Raw genomic sequence first — 27,742 nt, 5'->3', positions numbered from 1 at the left:
TGTTCTGCTTTAAAGCCAGAAACTGACTAACAGTAATTCAGGCTGTAGCCTGGATTTTTATTTTTATTATAATTGCCTGGGGATTATTCTTTGCCAACAACAGGACTGCATGCTAGCAAAGAGTTTGTTGTGCGAGGTAATTTTCAGTGAAAGGAGGTTCAACAGTACATTTTCCCTGTTGGTTTTAGCTCCTGTTTGATTTTAGCTTCTGTTCTACCTCCATTCACATTATTATCTCAGATCAGATTGCTCCAGGGAGGCAAAACCTGAAGAGTAACCCTGCCCCGCTGGAGCAATCCAAGGAGGCTCTGTGGGCCAGGAGTTCCTTCTTAGGACTTGCAGGAAGGAGGCCAGAGAGCTGGGCAACCTCGTATCCCGTGTTCCAGCCCTCCAAATGGTGTTCTCTTGTCTTTGTGTTGTGGGGTCAAATCTTATATTCTTCTCAACCCCCCTCCTTGCCATTATCATATTAAGGTTCCTGAGGAGGCAGGACAATATTCTCCCAGCCAGGAAATCATTGCCAAAGTGTCACCAAGCACCTGGTGGTGAACTGCCTAGTGCTGGTGCCTTTCAGATCCGTAAAGTGTTCCACCGTGACTCCTCCAGGAAAAGTGGCTTCCTGTACACTATTCAGAGGTGCTTGATGTCTGTGTTGTGTGTCGGTTGGCTGTGGTGATGGCAGAACCTGTTGGACAATCTTGTCTCAAATATGCTGCCTAATGATCCAACATACCCTGGGATTCAGTGGTCCCAACTCCTCCAGCCAGGCTTAGAGCTGGGCATGAAGGGACAGGGGAATGTAATCTTTTCTGGATTTCATACAATAGCTTGTTTAGTGAGGCACCCGAACTTGGTATTTCCTTGACCAGAAATACCGATTTGGAGGCTCAAAATGCTTGCCTCAGGAAGGAGGCAAACACTACAGCCAGAACGTTGGGTTTTTAAGGCAAATAGAGGGCACCTGAAGTCCTTCCTTCTGGGTCCCTGCCTGCCAGGTGGCAGGAGGATGGCAGAAGGGAGGGAAGTATGAGCACTCCAGAGATGAAGGGTGCGCTTTTGCCAGTGTTTGACTTAAGCCCTCGCAGAAGTGTTTTCAGAGGGAGAGGAACAGAAGGGCTTGCTTTCACATACAGCCTGCTCCACTGAACTGTTGCATGAATGCCACAGCCAGTGAGACTGATGCTTCCTTCCAGCACTGGGAGCCAACCACAGCAGAACTTTATTGGGTGGTAGCCTTTAGGTCTTTGGGGGCATGTGATAGAAACTCTGTATGCAAGAGGAACAGAAGCTTTTCTTGCAAGCAACGGAGAACTCACTTTTCAGAAAATGGGATGTGCCGTTTGGCTACAGCTGCCCAAGTCACTTGTGGATTGACGTGTTTAGGCCATTCCACAGAATCAGTGCAAGTTTGGGGAAGAGAGTTTGGCCAAGGCGTCATCTCCTTTTTGCCCCTCCTGCTTTACCCTCATCCTCTGGACCCAATCTGCTTGGATTCTGCAAGAGGGCTTGGCGAGTAGAGACTGCACCTGTCTTGCTCCTGGAGGTCTGATAACCCCGAAGCAACAGGACAGGTGGAGGAATGGCAGGGTGAGCGGCTGCAGCAGTGAGGAGAAAACTCCCTACAGACATAGAACTAGGAGTGCCTGCCACTCCCTCTGGGCCGGGCAGGATCAGTCTGCCTAATGCCTCACCTGTGCTCAGACTCCTCTCTCATGGCTTTTAATTCCTGTGATTCTATTCTTCATGGGGCCATGCACTTTTATTGCTACAATTGACTCAAATGTACTCCTTGGTGCTTCTCCTTCTCTCCATTTCGTGCCCCACTAACATGACATTTTATGGTGAGTTGCAGCAGCAGGAACCAGTGGTCCATTTTCATAGGCACACTTGATCTGCTCATGCCTGCTCCATCAAAGATTTTGATCTCTGTTGCCCCAGGTGTTCAGATCTTCTCGTCCATGATGACCTTCCCACCACCAGCATTATCATGTGCTTTGTCGATGAAGTGTGGTCCACTCTCCTGCGCTCTGTGCACAGCGTCCTCAACCGTTCACCCCCGCAGTTTGTTAAAGAGGTCATTCTGGTGGATGACTTCAGCACAAAAGGTAGGTCAGCGATTCCCTTCAAAGTGATCTTGGGACTTACAGTACATGAATTCTGCTCCTTGGGTGGCTCTCTTGCTCACTCATTCTCTCAATATGCATACATCTTCTTGTTGTCATTACCTTGGTACAAAATGGTTACTGTAGTATTCTGGTCAATTTGTATAGCCCTAATTTTTTCTGAAAGCTCAAAAAAGGGTTTCCTACAAATTGAGGCAGCCGTGGAACTCCAAACATGGTTTACCACTTGGAAGGATGCTGCATCATTCTGTAGGACAGAAGCAGCTGATGGCTGTCCTATTGAGGTCAGCCACCACTTCAAAGATACTGTAATACTTTCAAAATGTGATTTTAGCATTTAAAACTTGCTTAAATATGCATCATCTTGGTTACACAAACAAAACAGAATTTGCTTCTCTTGTCCTGATGCTAAAGGCATCTAACCCAGCTCTACCTCTCGTTCTCAACTAATCCAGGTGAGGCGGTGGCTGTGCTGAACCGGTGCCTGGCCAAGGTAATGGGCTGGATGAGGGCCAATAAACTGAGGCTCAATCCAGACAAGACGGAGGTCCTGTTGGTAGGAGCGTTGAGCTTCGGGATGGGGTTCCTGGACCTTGTCCTGAATGGGGTTGCACTCCCTCTTAGGGACAAGGTTCACAGCTTGGGAGTGCTCCTCGACCCTGAGCTGTCATTAGAAGCTCAAGTAACAGCGGTGGTGAGGAGCGCCTTCCTTCAGCTTTGACTGATCCATCAGCTGCGTCCCTTCCTGGAGAACGACTGCGTGGTGACTGTGACACATGCATTGGTCACTTCCCGATTAGATTTCTGTAACACGCTCTACGTGGGGCTGCCCTTGAAGACAGTCCGAATACTTCAATTCGTGCAGAACAGAGCTGCCAGGTTGCTGACGGGGACTGGGCATTGTTCTCATATAACCCCAGTTCTCCATCAGCTTCACTGGCTCCCCATTGAAGTCCAGGCCCAATTCAAGGTGCTGGTTATCGCCTATAAAGCCCTCAATGGCTTGGGACCTGGTTATCTAAAGGAGTGCTTGCGTCCATATATGCCCTCCCGCCCCCTGAGATCGGCAGGGAAGGCCCTTCTCCGGGAGCCTCTGTGAAGGATATTAGGAGGGTGAGTACCTGGAGGAGGGCCTTCTCTGTGGTGGCGCCCCACCTATGGAATGCACTCCCCAGAGAGGTCCACCTGGCGCCGTCCTTATTTGTTTTTTGGCGCCAGGCAAAGACCTTTTTATTCAAATGATATTTTAATTGTTAATTGGTTGTTTTTATTTATTGGTTTTAAATTATGGCCGAGATACTCCGAATTTTTAATGTTATTCTATTGTATGTTTGTTTATTCTCTTTGTAAGCCGCCCCGAGGCTTCTGCAATGGGTGCGACATAAAAATGCTATAAATAAACAAACTGAGAATAAGGGCCATTTTGTTGTAGAAAAGAATACTATGTATTAAAATAAACAGTATTAAAAGAGCATCTGTTACTGTGCACATATTTGGATGACCGACTTCTATTATTTAAAAAATAATGAAGAAGGAAGTGCAGGTACTGACCCAGAGCCCGTTGTCCACTGTACTCACTACTGATCATTCTCTGGGTGGGCATTTGGGATCATCTTGGTTTGCAGGAGGTCAGATGTCAGCCCCATGGCCCAAGTCTTGGTCCCACCACTGAGTGGCGAACCCTCTTCTTCCATCATGGGCTGCTTTGAAAGAGATGCAGTCTGTGCTCTGTTTAACTGTTTTGCCTCTGTTCTGATTTAGCATACCTCAGGGACAAATTAGACAAGTACATGGCACGATTCCCCAAAGTCCGTATCCTTCGTCTCAAAGAAAGGCATGGTCTAATACGAGCAAGACTGGCTGGAGCAGAGATTGCTAAAGGTAAGTGGAGTTGCTGCTTGACGTCAGCATGGCATTGGCTGAGTATTTGCTGTTGCCTGTTATTTTTAAGCACAGAAGTCCCTGGGAGCAAACTAGTGGAAATGTGAATTGTCTAAGTTGTATTGGCATAAATGGAACTGATAGCATTAATTAAGTGGGATTTAGCATGCAATCCTATATACATCTACTCAGGAGTAGGCCCTTTTGAAGCAACTGAGGCTTGCATCTGAGTAGACATGCTTAACATTGATTGGACTACATGCAGTGGCTACACCAGCTTTCTGCAACCAGTGGAGTGTCAGATGTTTTGAACTATGGTTTTATAGTTTTAAGGCTTTACTATGTTTTTATTTGTCTGTCATTCATGTTTTCTGACCTTTTTTCCTGAACGTCCCCGACTGATTTCTCCAGAAAGGTAATATGGAAAAGTTTTAAGCCATCCTGAAATTCTGTAGGGGATGGGATAGAAAGATTTTAATAAACAAATCAAGCAAGCAAGTTTTAAATAAATAAATAGGTTTTAAATAAGTCAATCAGCTGCAAGCATTCCTGACCATGGTCCATGCTGACTGGCTGGGAGTCAGAGTCTGAAACAACTGGGGAGGGCACCATTTTGATGAGGGCTTCTCTATGCCATCTTAAAAACATGTAGTAGGATAGTTTTTTCAAAGATGATGCAGGTTCAAGAAATTATTGATATAGTAGCTACACCAAATATTTTCCTGTTGTGAATTTTGATCCAGAATAGTGGTCTGAGACGTGTGGCAGAATTGTTTCGTAGAAGCCCCTTTACCCTGAGAGTGTTTATCATTGCACTTCACTGAAGCATCCATAGCCTCTGGTTTCCTTTCTGGTTACTTGGATCCACCATCCAAGTTCATTACCCCTGCAATGAATGGAGCAGTGTAAAAAACCAGCATTGCAGCCATTGGAGCTTGGCAGTGTGATGACAGCAGGGTGAACGAAAATAGATTCAGGACAAGGGCAGCTCTTCCTGAACCAGTCACAGGGATGATCCTTGTAGGGATCACAAGGTGCTTATATTACCCAAGCAACAAAATTTAGCTCTAGAAAAATATAAATGAATGCAAAGACAGCCACTTCAGAAAGGCCCACACAAAGTGGACAAGGAAGCGAATATTTCCACAGGCATTGCCAAAAACCATTAGAAGAACTTTCCAACACTGTTAAAATGTCATTGCAAAATGGTGAGATATTAACTCAAGTGAACTTCTTCGTACATCCTTCCTTCTTTCTCTGTTCACCCTCCCTTTCATTTCCCCTGCATGCAGTTAGTAACTGACCTTTGGCATTAGGGGAGTCTGGAATCTGACAGTTCCTTTCATATAAGAAAAACACACACAACAGGGTTGTGGGCATGCATGCTAGCCTCATATGGCCGCAGTGTCATTGTGCCCTGTTACCACAAAGGAGTGATTAAAAAAGCAAGAGGGGAAGGCATGTATGGGTTCAAAAGCAGATAAGAAAATATTGTCAAGTTCCTGAAAAACCTTTTATTATACACAATGCATTTTGGAAAGGACTTTCTTTTCTTAGGGACTGTAATTAAAATAACACTGCAAAATAAAATTTATAGTTTTTGAAAGTCCTAAAATCTTTAAATAGGTTGAACAAGATACAAGAAATGATTTATTAAAATGCTGCCACAATTGACAGTATTTATAAGATATAACCATTAAATAATGGTTGCTTTGGTTTACATTAGGTAAAAACTGGAGTTTGTTGCCTTTTCCTTTCAGTGGGCTAAATGTACCCACTTGTTGGAACAAAAACACTTCTCTTTCACAGGAGCGCTTAAGCACACATCTAAGGTGCGTGTAATATAGCAAGCTCCCTTGGCTGATAAAACAAACACTTTCAAAAGTATCCAACCTTTATGGCCTTCTTAGCACATTCCTCTACAGGATGCCATTATCCGTGGGTTTCCTAGCCACTTTTCCCCCAGCGGTGTTGCCAAGGCTCTTGCTAATGCTACTCAGAAAGCACAAGGGACCCTCCCTGATTTTGTAGTCAAACCGGTCAGTCCTAGAGGAGATCAACCCTGACTGCTCTTTAGAAGGCCGGATACTGAAGATGAAACTCAAATACTCTGGCCACCTAATGAGAAGGAAGGACTCCCTGGAGAAGAGCCTAATGCTGGGAACAATAGATGGCAAAAGAAGAAGGGGACGGCAGAGGATGAGGTGGCTGGATGGAGTCACTGAAGCAGTTGGTGTGAGCTTGGGTGGACTCCAGGGGATGGTGGAGGACAGGAAGGCCTGGAGGAAGTTTGTCCATGGGGTCGCGATGGGTCAGACACGACTGCACGACTAACAACAACAACAACAAAATTGGCTGCTGTAACAGAGATGCCCATGCCCTTTCATTAGGGGAGAGATTGCCATTCTCCTGTACCAGCTCCGCTGGCTACCAGTTGAAGTCCGGGCCCAATTCAAGGAGCTGATTTTAACCTAGAAAACCCTGAATGGCTTGGGACCAGGGTACCTGAAGGAGCGCCTCTTCCCTTACATGCCCTCACGCCCCTTAAGATCTGCGGCAGAGGCTCTGCTCTGGGAGCCCTCTTTAAAGGAGATAAAAAGAACAACTACCCGGAGCAGGGCCTTCTCTGCAGTGGCACCCAGATTATGGAATGGGCTCCCCAGAGAGGTGCGCCTGGTGCTGAGTTTATATTCTTTTCGGCACCAGGTTAAAACCTTTTTATTTAATTGCTATTTTAAAAACTAATACTTTATCATTGAACAGTCACTCTCTTTGTTTTCGGTTTTCTTGTCTTTTTGTAATCTTTTATTGAATTTGTTATTTATTGTTTTTAATTGTATGTATTGTGAGCCGTCCTGAGATGCCAAGGCATGTGGTGACAGCATACAAAAGTTTTGAATACATAACTAAATAAATAAATTTGGATACCATTTCATTACCAAATTGGCAACCAGCAGGGGAGTGTCCAGGAGGAGACCGGCAGGGGTGGGCCAACCCATGCAGTTCCACAGTACCTTCCTCCATGCTTCTGATACCACCCCCATGGTTGACAACAGGATAGAAAAATGCATCTTTGTGTAAAAATGATGAAAGCACAAGAGTAAAACTTCTTTGGGAAGTAGTCCTTGCATCCTGGAAATACCTTTTACCAGACTAACCATTCACAGTGCAATCTCAGGAGGTATGTTATTGCATTACATTTATACCCCCTAGAAGATGTATATCTTTCTTCTTCCTGCAAGGAATATCTTACTACGTCAGGTGGCTTCCTAGGCTCTCTTGCTGTCTATGTTATCCCCACAATATAACAGCTCTGTGGAAGAGTCTGGCGGAGAGTCTGACTGGCCCAGAGTCACCCAGTTGGCTCCATGGCTGACCAGGGACTAGAACCCAGATCATCTGAGTACCAAACCTACACTCTTAACCAAGACACCGCACTGGCTCTCTTGACTGTCATCTCATTATGTTAATATCTTATTGTTACATCAGTCTGTTGCAGTGTTTGAAAATCTGCATTAACAAAATGAAACATGTCACTACAGCTAATAGAAACAGCTAATTAGCTGCAGCACAGCGAATGCTTGGTGCCATGCATGTGATTGATGGCTTGAAATAGCTGTCTCAATTCGGCTATGACAGAGAGTTCTTTTGGATACGTGGATGGGTGTTTTGATATATGAAGATATTCTTATCACTTGGTGCTAATGTGAGGCAGGCCCACATTTAAGCTGACCCTGGAGGTCGGTGAACATTTTTGGTGAGATGTCAAAAAGGGTCACTTCCCTCCCAGTACAGTTAATAATTAGCATTTCCATGGCATTTACTGCTGTCAACATTATTTCCCACGCTTACCCTGCTTCTCCATCAAAACAGAGCACTGTGAATTAGCTACGTGGAGAACTCTTCTTGGGCCTTCTTCCCCATGAACATCCTGGCTTCACACAACTTTTTGTCCTCGCTCTCTCGCCACAGCAGGACAGTGGTAGACTTTTGCAGCTGACGTCTTCTCCCACCCCCAGCAACATTCTCACAAGAGGCCACCGAGCAAGACTCTTAGAGCTGTTCCCATTGCAACGGACCTAATTCATTTCTTACTTTCACCTTTAGGTGACGTACTGACCTTTTTGGATTCACATGTGGAATGCAATGTTGGGTGGCTGGAGCCGCTCCTGGACAGAATCCACCTAAACAGAAAGAAAGTGGCTTGTCCTGTTATTGAAGTAATCAGCGACAAAGACATGAGGTGATGGTGATCCCTTCCATACTTGCCCTAATCCTGTCATGGTGGTTTGTGCATAGAAAGAGGGTTCTTCGTTGTGGCCTCTGTGCATCACACATATGGGTACTACGCCTGCGCAGTGCCTTTGGCCGGAAGATTGATAGCTAACGGTTTTTGGCGGGAAGCTCCGCTCCCCCTCCCCCTTGTGGCCTTTAAAGAGCAGAGCGTCCGCCATTTTGTTCAGTTTGTGCGACCGCCGTTCGCTGTGCCTCGTGCCACTTTCGACTTTCGCTTTGGCTATTCTTGGTTCTCTCTTTATATATTGCCCTTATACTACTTTCCCCTTACTTCGTTTCCCGCTTCTGTGTAGTTTTTCTCTTGATACTTCTTCTTCAATCTATTAAAAAAAACAAAAATATATACTTACCCTCTGCACTATCTCTCTTCTTTTTCTTCTTTTCTTCTGCGATGGCGCAGCGAGCGGCTTTCCGCAAATGTGTGGACTGCGAGTCAAAAATGGCACCTACTGACCCACACAACCTATGCCTCCTCTGCCTTGGAGAGGGGCATAGGACAGATAAGTGCGTTCATTGTCTAGCCTTCTCAAAGCAGGCTAGGAAGAACTACAAGAACCGGCTTCAGAGGCTCCTTTGGGATAGGGCTCTGATGCAATCAGACCCGCTCGTCTCTATCCCACATCCTGGCTCCGCTTCTGTGGCTCCACCCTCATGCCCTTCGGATGAAGGTGTGTCCGCTTCAGTGGCCCCCTCTGCTTCACCAAAAAAGAGGCATGAGAAGCGGAAGCATGCCGAAGAGAAGCCGGCAAGCCATAAGAAGGCCAGAAAGGAGAAGGCCACTAAGCCTCCAAAGAAGGCTAAGTCCACGGACCGTTCCCGACATCGGGACTCGGAGCCGACGGGACCCTCGGTACCGGTGGCAGTTATGATACCGACCCCACCCGAACTGATCCTTCAGGAGGCCATGCGGGTTACCCCTCAAGGTCGACCTCCCGCCTGCACCCCTTCCAACTTTACGGGGATCTATTTCGGATGGGGAAATCCAGGACTCCCCTCCTAGAGCGAGGTCACTGACACCGATGCCCGTGGTGACATTGGAGACAGAAGCTGGCCTGTCCTCACCAGGGAATCGGAGGAGCCGCTCGGTAGAGCAACGCCCGGAGAGTTGGCATCGTCCCTACTACCAACCTTGGGGAGACCCGCTCTCTGTGGGGTACTACCCTGCTCCCAGAGCGCGATCCTCACCTCCGCCCCGCGACCAACCACGGTCTGTGGATTCGAGGAGGGTGCCACCTCGATCCCCGCAAAGCGGAAGCAGCCTCTCCTTCTCGCCGGCGGAGTCATCATCTTCTGCCCCACCATACTACGTTGCTGATTCGGATGACTCTGAAGTAGACTCAACCTCCCTGGATGTCGTGGTGACATCCCAGGATCCTGCGTCACCCAATGAGTCACACGTCTCCTTCGCGGAGCTGATGTCGAGGCTTGTCCAGTCCCTGGACATCGACGCTGCCCAGCGCCCAGGACCGTCGATGGACAAGTTTTATGACATCGTCCACAGGGAGCAATCGACCTCCATCGTTCTGCTGCTTATAACTACCCTGCGGCAGGCGATGACGTAGCCCTGGGACCTACCTTCACATCCTCAGCCGACGTCCTGGAGATATGAGTCTATGTACAGGGTCCGGGAAGAAGGCATCCCCTTCCTGCTAAAGCACCCGGAACCAAACTCGGTGGTCGTCGAATCCTCGCAAGGCAGAGAGGTGAGAGGACATACGGCGCTGAGGGATAAGGAGGGCCGGAAAATAGATTCCCTGGCCAGGCGAGTCTATGCTGCCTCGGGCTTAGGACTTCGCATTTCCAACTACAAGGCGACGTTGGCACGATATCAATATTTTATTATGCAGCGCCTCCACAACGTCACCTCCACCCTCCCAGACCACCAGGGTGACCTTGCGAAGGTCCTAATCAAAGAAGCCATGCAGGTCGCGGTGCAGCAGTTGTCCACGGCACATCACCACGTGGACACTGACTCCCGGGCCTTGGTTGGTGCCGTTTCCCTCCGGAGACACGCATGGCTTCGGAACTGCAATTTCCCGGAGGAAACCAAGTGGCGAATAGAAGAGATGCCTTTTGATGGTTCATGGCTCTTCCATTCACGTACTGACCACAAACTCAAGAAACTGCACGAGTCAAGAATGACGGCACGCAGGATGGAGATCCAGTCACACAGCAGACGTAAGTGGTCCTGGAATCGGCCATCCTACAGGCAGTCATACCAGCAGAGACAGCTGCCGCAACACCACCAGCAACAACAGCATCAACAGCACCGCCGCCCTCAGCCCCAACAGCGCTTCCAACAGGGCCGCCGTCGTTTCGACGATCGGAGGCAGCGCTGACGGGACTGGCGAACCACTCCTCATGCTCCTCTAATAGCCACCCCCCTCTCATCTGGGGATCGGCTCCGAAGCCGACTCCCCATTTGGGAGTCCATCACATCTGACCGGTGGGTATTATCTATCGTTCAACACGGCTATCGAATAGAATTCGACATCGGTCCTCCATCGAGTCCGATCCGGTCTACTTCATGTTCGCCAGTACTTCTCGACGAAATACATCAACTTCTCCTTAAAGGAGCAATTCATCAAGCATTTCCATCTGACGGACTTCACGGATTCTATTCCAGATACTTTACGGTCCCCAAGCGGGATGGTGGTCTACGTCCGATTTTGGATTTACGGGACTTGAATAAGTTTATTATACCGAGAAAGTTTCGTATGACCACCCTTCAAAACATTTTGCCGTTGTTAAGGAGAGTAGATTGGTTCGCCTCACTGGACCTGAAGGACGCCTACTTTCATATTTCAATTCATCCAACTTACAGGTGTTTCTTCCTTTTTGCTGTTGCAAACCAACTTTATGAGTTCACAGTTTTACCCTTTGGACTGGCTACGGCTCCGAGAGTTTTTACCAAATGTATGGCTCCTGTCTGTGCCTTCCTACGCCTTCAGGGCATACAAATTTACCCGTACCTCGATGACTGGCTGTTGGTCTCGCAATCCAGAGAAGGACTCCTAGACACCATCCATACAACCCGTACCTTACTAGATAGTCTGGGCCTACGTATTAATAAAGAGAAATCTTCTCTTCTTCCGACACAGACGCTCACCTTCATTGGAGCCCGCTTGGATTCAACGTTGGAGAAAGCCTTCCTCCCTCAGGACAGACAGCAGACTCTCGCTCTCCGTATCCATCGAATCCGACGAGAGGGAACGGTTATGGCGAGATCCATCCAGAGGGTCCTGGGGTACATGGCCTCTTCAGTTGCCGTAGTTCCACATGCCAGACTTCAGCTTTGCCCACCTCAACTATTCTTCAACAAGGTGTATCATCCACAAAGAGACCCACAGTCGAAACGGATTTGGATCCCGTCTTCCGTGCTCCACTCCCTGTGCTGGTAGCTGAAACCGATCAAGCTCATGATGGGAGTCCCCTTCAGGGCGTGACCTCCTTTGATAACTCTCGGTACCGACACGTCTCTCCTAGGATGGGGGGGCGATATGCTCTGGCCTGTCTACCCAGGGAACGTGGACTCGTCTAGAATCCATGAATCATATCAACTTCCTAGAGCTGCTGGCAGTCTTCAAAGCCCTTCGTTCTTTCGAAGACCTCCTTCAGCATCGGATCGTTCAGATAACTTCGGACAATATAGCGACCATTTTTTATCTGAACAAGCAAGGAGGGACGAAGTCACCGACCTTAGCTAGGCTTTCTATGAGAATTTAGGACTGGTGCATTCAGAGACACATTACTCTGATGGTCGTTCTTCTGGCTGGCACAGACAACGTGCACACGGATCTTCTCAGCAGACACATCTTCACTTCTCACGAGTGGGAACTGGATCCTCGTACGCGCAACCACCTTTTCAGGCGCTGGGGGTTCCCTGATGTGGACTTATTCGCTACTCGACGGAACAGGGTATGCGAGACTTACTGTTCCAGAGCGGGAATCAGACAAGCATCCCTAGGGGACGCATTCATGATCCCTTGGGACAACATCAACTTCTATGCTTTCCCTCCGATCCCTCTTCTGATGAGGGTCATAGCAAAGATAGTGAGCGACCGTGCATCGGGGATACTAGTTGCCCCTTGGTGGCCACGTCAAGCGTGGTTTGCGAAACTGCTCGACATCTCCCGCGGGGAGTTTCTTCATCTTCCAGCACTTCCATATCTTATAACACAAATGGACGGCACACTTCGTCACCCGGACTTGCTCTCATTGAACCTGACAGTGTGGCGGATTCGATGATTGACCTTCCATTGGGGCCGACGACGGATTCGAGAGCCTCGAATCCGACAACTTCTATTAATCCATCGGTATTGACGATTACTTCGACCGCTTCGGTTCCGATTCTCGAATCCAACCATGCGGGTGCCTCTCACTGCCACAGTCTCTCCGTACCATCCGGTTCGAGACAGACCCTGTCGAATTCGAACCCAACGCTCTTGCACCCTGAGATTCAGCATATTATCGACTCTGCCCTAAAGCCGTCCACAAGGAAGTCGTATATGGCTAAATGGAAATGTTTTTCCAGCTTTGCCGAGTCTCATTCGTTCTCCCCACTTGTCTCATCAATCGAACAAATTCTTCAGTTCCTTCTGGAGTTAAATCACTCTGGACTGAAGCCATCTTCTATTAAAGTGTATACGGCCACAATAGCCTACCACCGTGACTTAGTCGACAGATCACCCCTATTTTCTCATCCTATCCTCAAGAGATTTTTGAAAGGACTGTATAATCTTAATCCATCGATTAGACCGGTTATGCCCACGTGGAGCCTTTCTGTAGTTTTACAGGCCCTTATGAAGGCCCCCTTTGAACCTTTGGCAACTGTGGATCTCCGATTATTTTCTTGGAAGACAGCGTTCCTTGTAGCTGTCACGTCAGCCCGGAGGGCCAGTGAACTTTGTGCCCTCCGCGTCAACCCTCCTTATCTAAACTTCCACAGAGAAAAGGTCGTTTTACGTCTCGACCCATCTTTCTTGCCCAAAGTCTCTACACCTTTCCATACAGGACAAGACATTGTACTGCCTGCCTTTTTTGCATCGCCGTCGAATCCCTTGGAAAGATCCTTGCACTCCCTCGACGTTCAGTGTTGTTTAGCCTTTTATCGATTGCGAACGGAGTCTATTCGGTGATCCAATAAACTGTTCATCAAATATTCGGCTAGAGATCAGGGCGGCCCAGTCACTCCACAAAGACTTTCTAAGTGGATAGTCCACACTATTGTCTTGTGTTATCAGTTATCAGTTAGCTAAGATTGAATTGCCTTCAGTTCCTCGAGGCCATTCTACTAGAGCTGTCGCTACATCTTTTGCATTCACATCTGGGGTTCCGATTGATGATGTCTGCAGAGCCGCTACTTGGGCGAATCCCTGCACTTTTGCCAAGCATTACCGTCTCGATGTTCGGGCTCGATGGGACTGTTCCTTCGGTAGAGCTGTTCTCTCCTCTGTCCTTCGATGAGGACACCATCCCTCCTCCTTTGATGGTAAGCTTGTTAATCTACCCATATGTGTGATGCACAGAGGCCACGACGAAGAAAAGCAGGTTGCTTACCTGTAACTAATGTTCTTCGAGTGGCATATGTTCTTCGAGTGCAGTCACACAACCCGCCCGCCGGCCCCGCTTGGTGTCGGTGAGTGGATGCATCGACAGCTCAGTGTCGGTGAGAGAGGGCATTTTCGGTACCGACCATCTCCTTTATGGTACCGACAAAAAAAAAATCCATTAAGATACCGTACGTTCAGTCGCAAAGACTGAACAAAATGGCAGACGCTCCGCTCTTTATAGGCCACAAGGGGGAGGGGGAGTGGAGCTTCCCGCCAAAACCGTTAGCTATCAATCTTCCGGCCAAAGGCACTGCGCAGGCACAGTACCCATATGTGTGACTGCACAGATGGCCACTCGAAGAACATCAGTTACAGGTAAGCAGCCTGCTTTTCTCCATAGCACTGCTCAGACACAATGCATCCATAAGGACATGAAGTTGCACCTACTGGACCCGGTCCTAAATGCACCAGCCAGACTAGCTCTACCTGCGCAGTGTCTGCCCTCCCTGTGTTGAAAAGGTCTGAAGGGGAGTTCTCTATATATTCACATGAAAAGGCATGAAAACTAGCATGTAACTGGGAACCTTCCTAAAGCAATGGGGTCTGTTAGCCACCCCAACATCTGTCATCAACCCTTTTCTAACTCAGCATCTGCTTTTGAAATTAATACCTGCTGTTACTTCCTTTCTTTAGTTACATGACTGTGGACAGCTTTCAGCGTGGTATTTTTACATGGCCAATGAATTTTGGGTGGAAGCCAATTCCTCCAGATGTCATTGAGAAAAAGAAGATTAAGGAAACTGATATAATTAGGTAACTATATGAAGTTAAGCTAATGTTGGACAGAATTGCTTCTTAAGTATGAAGCCCTCAGGATGGGAGAAGCCTGTGTATTTCCCAAATTTGCAAAGCATATATAATATTTTTATGGAGTGAAAGCCTGTTCTTTCTCCAGTGCCAACTAGCATCCTCTAAAACCCAGCCAGCATAGCTACAAGGGTCCTAGTACAATAGAAGAGGTTCCTTTAAAACAATATTTCCCACATTGGTGTCCTCCAGAGGGTTTGATCTACAACTTCCAGCATTCCTGATCATAGGGCAAGCTTGCAAGAGCTGATGGGTGCGGATGGCCAAAATATCTAGAGGGTACCAAGTTGGGAAAGGCAGCTTCAAAGTGCATATAGCTTAAACAGGGAGCAAACTCCAATGTCTGTGATGTTTAAGAACAACCACATGCTAGGAATCTAACTCTGCATTTGGCTAGAGACATCTGTACATGAGCTATGTTTTCCTTAATGGTTAAGCAACAGATCCTTACTATATTTCCAACTTCCTCAATATGGCTTGCTTTAAGCATAGATGAAAAGCCTTCATCTATGGGTTTCCCCAAACTGGAGTGGTCTGCCCGATTTGTTTCTTAATTATGGAATTATAAGCAGTAGTTTGAGAAATGTTCTATATAAACATTATCGCAATTACTATTTGTTTTAATGTATGTCACAACATATTTAAATGTATTTTAATATATCCATGTGGATTTTTAAATATGGTGAGCAGATATCTATAGCAATATGGTTAGATATAATAAATACCAACAACAACATGAGTATACAAAGTTTATAATAGAGTTTGCTGTTTTGGGGAGCAGGGTAGGGTACAAAATTATCTGATTCATCTTGTCTGTCTGCAAGGAAACATAGTATAAGCACATGGAATGTTTTTACTTTCTAGTTATTTATGGTAGGACCTCTGTAATATCAAATTCTACATTTATTCAACATGCACAGTGTACATGCTGATTTCTGGTTCAATTATTAGGTGCCCTGTGATGGCAGGTGGGTTATTTTCTATCGATAAGAAGTATTTTTTTGAACTTGGAACATATGATCCTGGCCTTGATGTTTGGGGAGGTGAAAACATGGAGATTTCATTCAAGGTATCTTGTATCCCTATAACAGCATGTTGATTTTTTATTATTTAATACTTTGATGATCATCAGGTTAATGGTCACAATCAGCAGCAGTGAATATGATTTTCAAAAGATTTGTACAAATGTTTGAAACTTGAAAAACTTCATAAGCTATGTCTTTAACAAAGTATGGCTTTCATGCAAAACAATTTCCAAAATTCCCCCAGCAATTCATAAGAGAAGCACTAAATGGTGGCAGATCTTACATTGGTTCACTTGAAGTTCAAATATCGCACAGACCCATGATTAAAGACCTTTAATGAGAGGTCTGAATTGATTATCCATGGAATGCAATTTTGTGGCTGACTGGAATGGTTTGAAATGGGTTCGCAAACTGGAGTTTGTACTAACTATGGTTAGTGTGAGGTTTGATTTTATAAACCGTTGTTCTGCCTTTGGATAATTCTGGAGTTAGAAACTGGAGTGTTGAAAGGATGTTAAATGAAAGCAGAGAAGCAGCTTAAAACCAAGGACTGCCTGTGCATTTTGGAGCTCTAGTCCTGGTTTGAGTTTTAAACTATGGTATTTATGAACCATGGTTGGCACGTCTCTGAACTCAGCTGAAATAGCATGGAATTTCTTCAGATAATTGTGCTAAAGTGTACCTAGCTAAATGCAGTACCTAACTAGATTCTAAAGTGTGTTACATGAAGGAATGCATTCAGCAGGTGTTACTTCCTTGACACCTTGCCTCTTTTTACCAGGTTTGGATGTGTGGAGGAGAAATTGAGATCATCCCGTGCTCCAGAGTAGGCCACATTTTCAGGAACGATAATCCCTACTCCTTCCCTAAAGACCGCCTCACCACAGTGGAGCGGAATTTGGCCCGCGTGGCAGAGGTTTGGCTAGATGAATATAAAGATCTCTTCTATGGGCACAGTTACCAGCTCATCCAAAAAAACCTGGATTTTGGCAACTTGACTCAGCAGAAAGAATTGCGGAAGAAGCTTCAGTGCAAAAACTTCAAGTGGTATTTGGAGAACGTTTATCCTGATCTGGAGGCTCCCCTCGTTAAAGCTAGTGGGCCGGTATGTTGATTTACCAACAGTTATGCAAACCATACTATCTGCATATGGTAGCATCAAATATTGGTATCAGATAGAGCTGAATTTTGCCAGGTGCTTTGTACTTCAAGTGCTAAAGTGATGGGTTCACGTGGAGCTTTTCTACAATTTGGGTTCACATTTTTATTCCACACTTTCAACCAACCCAAAACGGAACTCAGTATCTTTGAACATTTTCTTTTCTCCAAAGTTTAGAATAGAGCTCTTGCAAAAATGCACACACAACTTCATGGATTAAGAAGAATGCGCGTGGTAAATGTTTTCTATGTTTTGTGCAAACTTTAAAAATTCTCAAAAGTTCAGGATGAACCACATTTAAATTTGGGAGAAAATGAGTAAAAAGTAGAAAGTTGGGTCCCCATCTATGTACAATAGCCTTGCCTTTGGTATTTGTGGATGGAGTCTTCCACATGGTACCTGTGGCCATCAGTATATCCATGGATACCTCTTGGTGCCCACCAGGCTACCTCACATAATCTTTATTTTATTTCTTAGGATTTTTCAAAATTATTTTTCTTAACCTGGACAAGCATATGCTGCAAAGGAAAGTACTGCTTTCCAGTTTCTAGCTGTATTTGGAACCAAAAACCTATCCGGCCTCTCCCTTGTAATTAGCTTAAGTTACTTTTACTTTCAGCTCCCCACTTTATGGTTGCCATTATTTGGGAGCACTTACAACATGGACTCAAACAAGAAATGTGCCCACCAGTGGCAAAAAGTTGGGCATTTCAGCATACGATGATTTGGAGACTATTATGGCTCCCAATACGCACAGTGAACCAAAGCACCATCTTGAGGGCAAAATCCACAGCAATTAAAGTCAATGTACATTGTAATCTTTTTGGCTTCACCTTGAGATCACAGACCCCAACACCAGCATGCTGGCAGATTACAAAAATAATCAACAGGCTTGCAAAATTAACTTCATGGGGACTTGGTGGGATTTGGATCTTAATAGACAAATTAATTGACTAATATATTTGAGGGGATCTATGTGTGATTTTAACATTTCAGGATAAATTAGTGCACAAGAGCTTGTTTGGGGAGGGTCGCATGCCATGTGTTGCAAGATCAAGGCTGTTCAAGACCGTACCTGCAGCAACTTGCCCTTCAAAATCAATGCCACCAACCCATACGGTCTCCGGTCTTGCAAGTGCCACTGTCCCTGACACATTGTCCAATGAAGTCCTAAAGAAGCATGGATTCCTGCAGTACCCCCAACATCACACTTGTCTCAGGCCCCATAAGCTGTCTGGGTAGGCCAGGAATGGATTGGGGTGAGGTCTGAATCTCGGAAGCCCAAGAGACTTCTGCTTTAGGAATAGTGTCTCTCACATAGTCTGGAGCAACTATGTTTCATGCCATTTCCTCTTTAATAATTATAAGCTGATAAAAGAATAATAGATTTGTTATATTTGCCCAAGTTAAGAAAGTTTAGCTCTCCCCCTTACTTTTCTAATTCTTCAATAACTTATTCGAAGCACAAAGAGCAACTTCCTTTAAGATGTACTATTCTAGCTTGCAACCACTAGAGTGCACTAGAAACCCACTATTTCCATCCCCCACCCCCTTTCTGGAATAAAATCCAGATTTTTGTATCCTCTTCTGAAACTAAAACTACTTTCTATAGAACACTGACATGGTGTGCTTTCAGTGCTTTCTCTTCAATTTTCATGTTAATTGAACAACTGCAGAAAGTGATGATACTTCAACATTTGTAGTGAGCGGTTTTATTTTCCTGGGCTCCAAGATCACCGCAGATGGGGACTGCAGCCAAGAAATTAAAAGACGCTTGCTCCTGGGGAGGAGAGCTATGGTAAATCTAGACAGCATACTAAAAAGCAGAGACATCACCCTGCCAACAAAAGTGCGTATAGTCAAGGCTATGGTTTTCCCAGTTGCAATGTATGGCTGTGAAAGCTGGACCATAAGGAAGGCTGAGCGCCAAAGGATTGAGGCCTTTGAATTGTGGTGCTGGAGGAGACTCCTTCGAGTCCCTTGGACCGCAAAGTGATCAAACCAGTCAGTCCTTGAGGAGATCAACCCTGACTGCTCTTTAGAAGGCCAGATCCTGAAGATGAAACTCAAATACTCTGGCCACCTAATGAGAAGGAAGGACTCCCTGGAGAAGAGCCTAATGCTGGGAACAATAGATGGCAAAAGAAGAAGGGGACAGCAGAAAATGAGGTGGCTAGATGGAGTCACTGAAGCAGTCGTCATGAGCTTGAGTGGACTCCGGGGGATGGTAGAGGACAGGAAGGCCTGGAGGAATGTTGTCCATGGGGTCGCGATGGGTCGGACACAACTTCGCGACTAACAACAACATTGTGGAAAGAGAAATTCAAGTATACCCCACTGATCCATTATGAGTCAAGTCCAAATCAGAATGGAGTTTTGGCCTGATTTCATGCGTACTGAGATATCTCTGCTGCTGCCCTGCTGCTGCCTGTTCCTTTCAGAGGTCGTGAAGGCCCCAGAGAGGCCTTTCGGGGCAGCCTTTGCTTCGTCCTTGATGCTGCCACACGACCATAGGTTATCCGCTTGATCCCCTTCCCAGATGTTGTTGCACTGCATCCCCAGTCAGCCTTATCCAGCATGGTTATCGGGGAGGGATAATGGTAGTTGTGACCTAGCAACACCTTCAGGGCCACAGGTTGCCCACCCATATTCTGAACTATGCAAAGCAGCATGGGACATGTAGTTTCCATGGACGTCAGTTCCCAATGGCTCTTGACACTTGGGATCCTGGTGGACACTCCCACAAGGGCATGCCAAATGATAGGAAATCTGTTGTTGCAGCAGAACATCCTAATGGAAGCCCTGTCACAAGGCCTTCCTATAGCACAGTTCCCTATTTTCACCGCCAAATATAGAAAGGGAAGCGGGCAGCAGCCAGATGTTCCAGCTTTTCCAGGCTTCCATTCCTTCTAGAGGAGCACAAAAGACCCAGGTTTTGGAATATGCTCAGAAGAAATGTTTCCTTTCTAATACTTCTGGAAAACAGATTGTTGTAGCGTTCAGGACAACGCCAGGAGTTGTTTGGCCATCACTAGATGGGACAGAACTTAAGCAGTAAAGATTAGCATGGGATGCTTACATCTTTCATAGAAGACTTCTTTCTGAGATTTGTAATCTGTTCACTTCATGAGGATTTCCTAATGTTATGTCACCACTACATATACAGTATTCATTCCAACATGGAAAATCATGCAATTTCAGCTTTCTTTGTGAAACAAACATTTGCATGCTGTTTCCATGCATTTGATTAATTTCGTAGTGGCTTAAACATGGGAAGCACATGTAACAGGAGACACAAAGAGAAAACAATCATATTGTAGAATTGCATTACTTTAATGAGGCAGCAAGATAAACTTGGAAAAGGAGCACCCACCACTAATTTTTCTTACAGACACCTATACTGTCTATACTTTACACCTTCACTTCTGCATATTTACGTTTTCAGGGCAGGAGTCACAGGCCTGGATGTTGTGAGAAACTTGCTGTCTTGTTCTGTTCCCAGCAGCATCATGAACTCCAGCATTGTTTCCTTCTGCGGGGCAAGTAGGATGGTCAGATGCGAGAGGACAGGGCTGAACTGCCGAACTTTTAAGAGCTTTTCAGAAAAGGACATCTTAGCAGGAGAAGCTTGTATGCTAAACTATATCCGCTGAAGATCTTTCTTCTACACAAGTAGTAACAGTGCACACTCCCTGTCCTCTCTTGCAACTGCCTCCTTGGAGACTGAGAAGGGGTTACTGGTATGCGCTAAGTCTGTGCTAACATGAGATTAAGGACACAAGGGAAGGGTGTTGGGGTGGGTGAAAGAGAGACTTGATAGTACCTGCCTGGAAAATGATGTGTGCAATCAGTCACTCATCTTCCAATGCCATTAGCAGACTGAGATCTAATGACAGCAGGAGGGCTTAGCCACTTATTTATATTTATTTTTTTGACCTTTACATTAACAAATTATAGCTCACATCATTAAGCCAGAAGAGTTTGTTTAAAACTCTGAATTAGTCTTGGTTAGGCAAGCTAATCTCAGGATAGAAGATCGCTGTCATGATGAGCTGGGCAACCAAATTGACTGCATAAGGTCAGCTGTGGAGAATCGCGCTTCTGCCTATCCCTTGCTTTGGTTTTTGCTGTGGTGCCGCAGCAGTCAAAATCACTCCCCCCACCCCGCACCTCCACATGCAAAACCCAGTTGCAACCTTCAAAGTAAAGAAAGGGGAGTTTGCACATTCAAGGGTTAAGTTAAGGGCCGGTGGCAGCCCCAAGATTATTGAATGTGTTTGTGTATCACCTAAATTTCCTTATAAGAGGTGTCTCTCTTTTGCTGAGATAACAGTCAAAGTTTGAGGCAGCTAGCATTTTAGGACTGCAAGCCTATGTTCTCTGTGCAGAAATAATAAGCCTCATTCAGTTCACTAAAACTTGCTATTGGGAATAGGTTGCAGCCTTAATACCTAAGTGCCACTGCACTGTTAGAAGAAAATCCATCTTTCGCTCATATTTTAACCCACTGTTATATTCACATGCCCATCAAAATACCCTCATATTCTCAGACCAAATAAGTAAAATTAAACCCAGCTAATCAGTCACCTGCATCTGTGGTGTAACACAGGAATTGCATATGGCCCTTGACCTAATGTCATGCAGCTCTCATTTCATCCGGCTCAGCAGATGCTGCAAGCCATCCTTGCCTTCCGGGTGTCCCTCTAGAAATCACTTCCTTTTCTGTTTCATGCAGGTGTGAAAGGTAGAGAGGCAGAGGAAGAATTCAGTGGCGGGGGGAGAGATGCCGCAAACTCCACCCACTTGTTTTTGGTCCCACCCACATTTAGCTCAGGGGCCATCCACCAATGAGTTGTACACTCCTCACCATTGTCCATGGACCCCAAAGGGTGTTTCCTGTGTGTCCACAGCCCTCCAGTGGAAGATAGTTCCCTGCCCATGATCTAAACCTACCAATTAATATTTATAACCTTGGTTAAGACTGTATATCCACTGGAGTATTTAGGGGATTAGATGTACTGCTTTGATGCAACCCCTGAAGTACATCTGTACCAGTTGCTGCAGTCCAGAATAGCAACATTGCCATGGATTTTAGTGGCTGCAGCTTTACGTCAGATGTTCACCCGCAGATACCATCATTTCATGGGCTTCAACCTGTGCAATGGGTGGGAATGTGTATGGAGCTATTGTTTGCCTCTGTTGTATTTATTCATGGCCCTTCATTTCACTTCATTTACTTGTTTCTTTCAGATAATTAACACAGCATTAGCTAAATGCATTGCTGTGAATCAGTCAAGCCTGACCTTTGAGACATGCGATGTTACTAGCAAGGTAAGATAGTTACTGGGTGTGTTTTGTATTATTTGTTTCAGAAGCCAGATAGAATTGCTTTAATACATGTTTTCAGCCGTTCCCTTGGCAGACTAATTGTTGGCACACTGCGCCCTTGCACATGCTGAGTGGGTGTCAGGATGACTTGGAAGTGTGGGGTGACCTCATCTACTTTTTTATGCCAGAAGGCCCTGTGGTCCTGCATCCAGTGCTGTCACAAACTGCTCAGATTGGGCAGAGCCGTATGTGTGGCCTTTGCCAGCTTGACCATCCCATGCAGTCCCATTTCCTGCAGATGCCAGAATGCATGGAAGAACTCTCTCACCCATCATCCTTTCGTGATGGTAGTCAAGTGCTTGCACATTTCTATGCATGGACTAGAGCCCTACACATAGGACTGCAAGGTAGCCCAAGATGTTCCCAAAAGGAATACCAGTTCTTCATATCAAGAATGTATAGGATATCAGTTAGTGGGCAGGAATTGGCACTCTTTGGGGTTGTTTCTATGTGACCAGTGAACTGGTGATTACTGTCCAGCTGAGATATTAAAGATATGCTTTTAAATGAATGCAGAGAATCCCTGGATGTATCACTCACTGTTTGCTTAGTCTGCAAAATAGTTTCCCACTGCTCTCAAAAAGCGGGCTGGGGGGGAACCTTTTCTCGACTGAGTTCAGACAATGCAATAATACACATTCAAGGGATGAGCATTGCTTGTTCTTGAAACACAAGTTATTTTATTGTCTGAACCCAGGTGTGCTAACAGACGTGACTTGTTCACCATGAACAAAGCAGGAGTAGAACCCACAGTTGCTTCTGTTTGTTTTGTTGTGAACAGTGGGTTGTTCACTGTGGTTTGTTGTCTCAGCTGGGGTCAGACTACATAATAACCTGGGTTTCAACAGCAATCCACACTCAACTCTTGAGTCTGGGTTTTCTTGTCAGAACCCAGTCACTATAACTTCTATAAATGGCTATTTAAGTATTTGTTTGAATGATTCTAGGGCTTGTTTGGGTTTTTTTACTTCTGAGTAGAGAAAGATGCCTCATGGCTGAAGTCCTGAAAGAAAGGCTTTAGACAACTAGTTCTGAGGGTTGGATAAGAATGCCATAATTATAGGCAAGGGTGTAGACCCAGTGACCAAACTGCAGGTACTGCATCTTTTCCCATTTCAAGTGAGCAGCACCCTTCAGCAAACTTGCAGGGCCTGTGGCAGAGCTCTGCTGTGCATGGCATTGGCTGGGTGTAGCGTGGCCAACTGTGCTTAGTCCCAGGCTGAAGATGGGGGCCCAGTCAAGTTCCTGCTGGCTCACCATACATTGCTGATGGGCTGCCCTTGGTTTGCAGGACTGCAGGTATGAAGACATGTCTCACTGTAGCGCTTCACATTGGCACAGCCAGGAGAGGAAGCTCTGTGTGCAACCGCGGTAGAGCAGCAACTCTAGGAGCCAACCAGCCCTTGAGAAAAGTGCCTTGGAAGGGGCTGGTGTGCCTCCCAGAACCATAGAGAGCAGCCTCAGCAGTTCTGCCTTGCTTCGGGGTGATTGCTAGGAAGACTTGTGCTCAGGCATATGGCCTAGAAAACAGGCCTGTTTTCCAGGAAGCAGTGTGGATGTTTTGAGGCATGATGAACTTATGAAGGGCTCCAGAAACTAAAGACAGCCTTCATGGGGCTCATGGGTCAAACCAGTGGCAGAGAACATGGGGCAGTGTCCTATGCTGTCTCCCATGCCTCTGCTAGTTCCAGTGCAACAGAAACCAGCGGTTCCTGAAATAATCCAAGAGATGTGCAGGAATGCTTATTTCCAATGCAAGGCAGCATGCCCCCTGTTCCAGAAGCAAGCATTGTCACATGTTGCCAGTTCTTTCTAGACCCACTAATTTCTGGCGAACCAGACTGTAGGGGCAGTCTGGGGCATTGCTCATGTGGCCCTCCAGAGGTGAGTCCCTACACTCCAGCCAGCATGCCAGTGTTGAGGGCATGATGGGAGTTGTAATCCTGTAGCATCTGGATGGCTACACATCCCTCACCTCTAGGCTGAACCATTTGATAGCCTGATTCAAGTGTGCTAAAAGCAGTTGATCCCACCGAATTCAGTGGGGCTTGCTTCTGAGTAGAAAGGTGTATTTCTCTGTATTATTTGTGTCCAAAGCATCTGCCCTTTCAGGCAGAGGGAAGGGAGAGAAGAAATTATCAGTGTTAGTCAACTGTTAAATCATAATCTGTTACTAATTCTTTCCCATGTTCAGAACCAAAAGTTCAACTACACCTGGCTGAGACTGATCCAGCATGGAGACCTCTGCATAGCGCCAAAGGATGCCAAGGGGAGGATGGGCCTGCACCCTTGTGATAAGCGGAACAATAGCCTGAAATGGTTGCATAAATCACTGGTGGCCTTTCATCCAGAACTTGTAAGTACAGCCTAGCAAATGACTATTTCCCCTCAGTCTGGCTAAACTGGAAATGGCGCAAAACAAAGGGAGTCTTTCGCTCATTTCCATTTGTATGGCAATGGCAGCACTCATCATGCAAGCAAAGAAAGAGTTTGTGCAAGCATCACTTTCAGCTTTAGTATTTATTTTCCAAGACAGCTCTCTGTACATGAAAAACACCCATTTATAACACTGCAGCCATCAAAAATAGCTTCTCTAAACTGTCATGGTCCAAAAAATCAATCTGAAAAGTCCCTAGCAGTCTTTGCAGCAGTAGATCCTAGAAATGATTCTGAACTTGAAGGAAGTGCCAAGGTCAATAGAGCGCCCTCACTGCTACCACCTTCCGAAAGGATGTATTTTTTAGCAGAGCCTTTCAGTACTGGGACAAGAGATAATAGCAGTATGGTATCTGATCAATCTTGTACCACATCCTGATAATCGGGATTCCTTGCATTTGTCTTTCTTTAGCAATCTTAGTGCAAAAGCTCTTTAAAAAAAGAAAATGTGTCTTGAGGGTAAGAGGTTTTGTGAATGTATATGAAAAAATCAGCCATTTAAGTTACCAGATGGCCTGTCAGGTCCCACTGATGTTCTTTGAATCTGCTGCTGAACTTTGGGCCTGAAGACAGATTGGGCCCTGCCACAACAGCGAGAGTAGTGTTTCTTTCTTTTACAAAACCATAATACCCAGTTCAGCACAATTGGGCGCAGATGATTGCACCTGTACGAGATGGAGCAAGTGGCAAGCTGCTGCTATACAATTTTATCCACTGAGGTAAGAGATCAGATTAGTTTTTATGAAAGCTTCAGGTGCTGGAAGAGCAGAGTACTGGCCCCCTGAGAGAAATGCAGCCTAAAGTTATCACTATTGTAGGAAACGAAAAGATGGATTTATTTTCTCAGAAGGTAATGGTTGTCCTCCACAGGCCCCTCTTAAAGCTGAACTGTTCGGAATGAAGAAAAATCGGTCGCAAAGCAGCCTGTACTTTGGGCTAATCTAGAAGCTAGCTTGTACCTGAAGCTGTTTGTATTTTATTTTGCACATCTTAGCTTGTGTGGGAGAGCAAAGAGGAACCGGGCCTCAGGCTCCCCAGGTTACACCCCAGGTCTTCTGTGGCTACACGTGTATTAATGCGCCACTCCACCAGCAGAACCTCAGACTGTGCAGAGGTTCTGACCACAAGGAGCACCTGTCTGTATCCAGCTTTCTACCTCCCTACCTCCAGGCACCCATTCTCAGATATCCCACTCAGCATATAGATGTCATGGCCACAACCAGTGATTTTGCAGCAGGATGTATTTATTTATCAGCATACATAATTCTCCTCAATATTATCTTCACAAGAACAATGCTGTGAGGTAGGTTAGGCTGAGAGTCTGTGGGAAAAGTCACAAGTGAGGTCTGTGGCTGAGCAGTGCCGAGAATTCAGCGCCTGAGTCCCAGTCCCACACTTGAAACCACCACCCCACACTGGCTTTCACACTGGCAGGATGCATTCCTGCCCCTCCAGGAATGCATAACGGGTGCTTTAGTGAATAGTCTTTTTGCCACTGCTACCAGTGCAACCTCCCCGGGTGTTCTTCTGCACAAGCCCCCATAAAAACGGGGGCTGCTCAAGAGCAGCGCTATAATTGTCACGTGCCATTCAAATCCATTCCATGTCAGCTGTGTTCCGTGGTGTCAGACCTACCTCTGAGTTGTTTCACAAGACCTCTGTGGGGTTTGGCTGTGAGAGGGACTTACTCAAGGCCACCTAGTGAGTTTCCTAAATAAACCTGAATTTCCCATATCCATCGATACCATTCTGGCCTCTATAATGCAGTGGCTTTAAATTTGGGGGATATCATGTTCAATATATATGTATCAAACTTCAGGGTGGGTTTTTCCATATATATCTTGAATTTGAACTATGTTGTCTCTGCAAACCTAAACTGCAATGTGAACTATTGGCACCATTACAATGGAGCCATTTCTAAAAGATGAGGTAACTGTGAGTTTTTCCTAGATAGGGAGCCCCCTCCTACATTAGACAGAGCGAGGCAGCCAGCTGGGAGTCATGGCAGGGACGTAGGAGACAGTTTCACGCGAGCCTCTCAAATCGGCTCGCAGCCCTGAGTTCTGGGGGAGAACTCCACCGCTGCTGCAGCGAGATCTAGCTGCCCATCCAGCTGGCTTCCTGTCCTTATCTCAGACACCAGCATGACTTGTGGTTGCCCTCTAAATAACCTGTCACTTATTATTTTATATTTGTTTGAGTACAGTGGTAAGAAAAATTAGAAATGCCACATTTTGAAATCTGAGGGGCATTTTCAGAGCATAGAAATGTTCTTGAGAAACCGAGAGAGACAGAGCAGTTTTGGAGATTATAGTGCTGTGAATAGTTTTCTAGGTCTTTCTAGCAAATGTCAACTAAACAAAAATATCATTCCAAAGATGGCTACAGATTGAAGATTGACATAATATAAACTATCTCAAATTGACCATCTTTAGTGCCATAGCACACCAATGGAAAAGAACATGTCAGCTAAAACCATACTAGAGCAGGTACTCATTGTACTGCATGGTTGTTTTTCTTTTCTAAAAAATTATTTGTTAATAATTACCAAGGCTACGATGGTAATTTATGATGCATAACTACATACCAAAGAAACTCCTCTTGGCACATCCAACCTGTGGGTTGTTTTGCCACTAGTGGAAGAGATGGCTCTACCTTACTTTGATCCAAAGCGCAGAGCTCCGTAGCTACAAGCAGAATAAATAATGGAAGAAATTCTTGGAAGAAAATGTTTCCTATCATAGTAAAAGCAACCAAATTAGCATGTTTTTAACCACAAACTATATTGCTATCAATATAGTGCCTGAGCTCCACATTACAAGTAGTGTATTGCTGCTGCTGCTGCTGCTAACTGGTGTCTCCCCCTGCAATCCCCAGTAATGTTCAGTTAAAGAGACACATGGCGTTGTTACACCGAGCATTGCCCTTGTGTCTCACAAGTGGCACCCACTGAAGTGGATCCATGGGGAGGAAGCATTGAGCACAACAAACTTATAGGTAGAAAGTAGTAGAGCA

At 45.8% G+C, this 27,742-nt stretch overlaps 1 protein-coding gene across 2 annotated transcripts in view; it reads left to right on the top strand.

Moving 5' to 3' along the window:
* Positions 1-27,742, top strand: part of GALNT5 (polypeptide N-acetylgalactosaminyltransferase 5) — a 45,642-nt gene that overhangs the window by 10,994 nt on the left and 6,906 nt on the right. For both annotated transcript variants that reach the window (XR_006413542.1, XM_044418275.1), the window contains exons 2-9: positions 1,939-2,105; positions 3,885-4,004; positions 8,112-8,247; positions 14,546-14,665; positions 15,671-15,788; positions 16,526-16,849; positions 22,154-22,234; positions 24,486-24,647. Coding sequence is in view for 1 of the 2 variants with exons in the window: in XM_044418275.1 (XP_044274210.1) it covers positions 1,939-2,105; positions 3,885-4,004; positions 8,112-8,247; positions 14,546-14,665; positions 15,671-15,788; positions 16,526-16,849; positions 22,154-22,234; positions 24,486-24,647 (1,228 nt within the window). In the remaining variant the exon portion in view is untranslated. The remainder of the gene's footprint in view (positions 1-1,938; positions 2,106-3,884; positions 4,005-8,111; positions 8,248-14,545; positions 14,666-15,670; positions 15,789-16,525; positions 16,850-22,153; positions 22,235-24,485; positions 24,648-27,742) is intronic.

The sequence above is a fragment of the Varanus komodoensis genome, unplaced genomic scaffold (assembly GCF_004798865.1).
Source record: "Varanus komodoensis strain SLA01 unplaced genomic scaffold, ASM479886v1 scaffold9, whole genome shotgun sequence".
Lineage (NCBI taxonomy): Eukaryota > Metazoa > Chordata > Lepidosauria > Squamata > Varanidae > Varanus > Varanus komodoensis.
The sequence above is the reverse complement of the archived record's forward strand: the minus strand, read 5'-3'. Positions and strand labels throughout refer to the sequence as shown.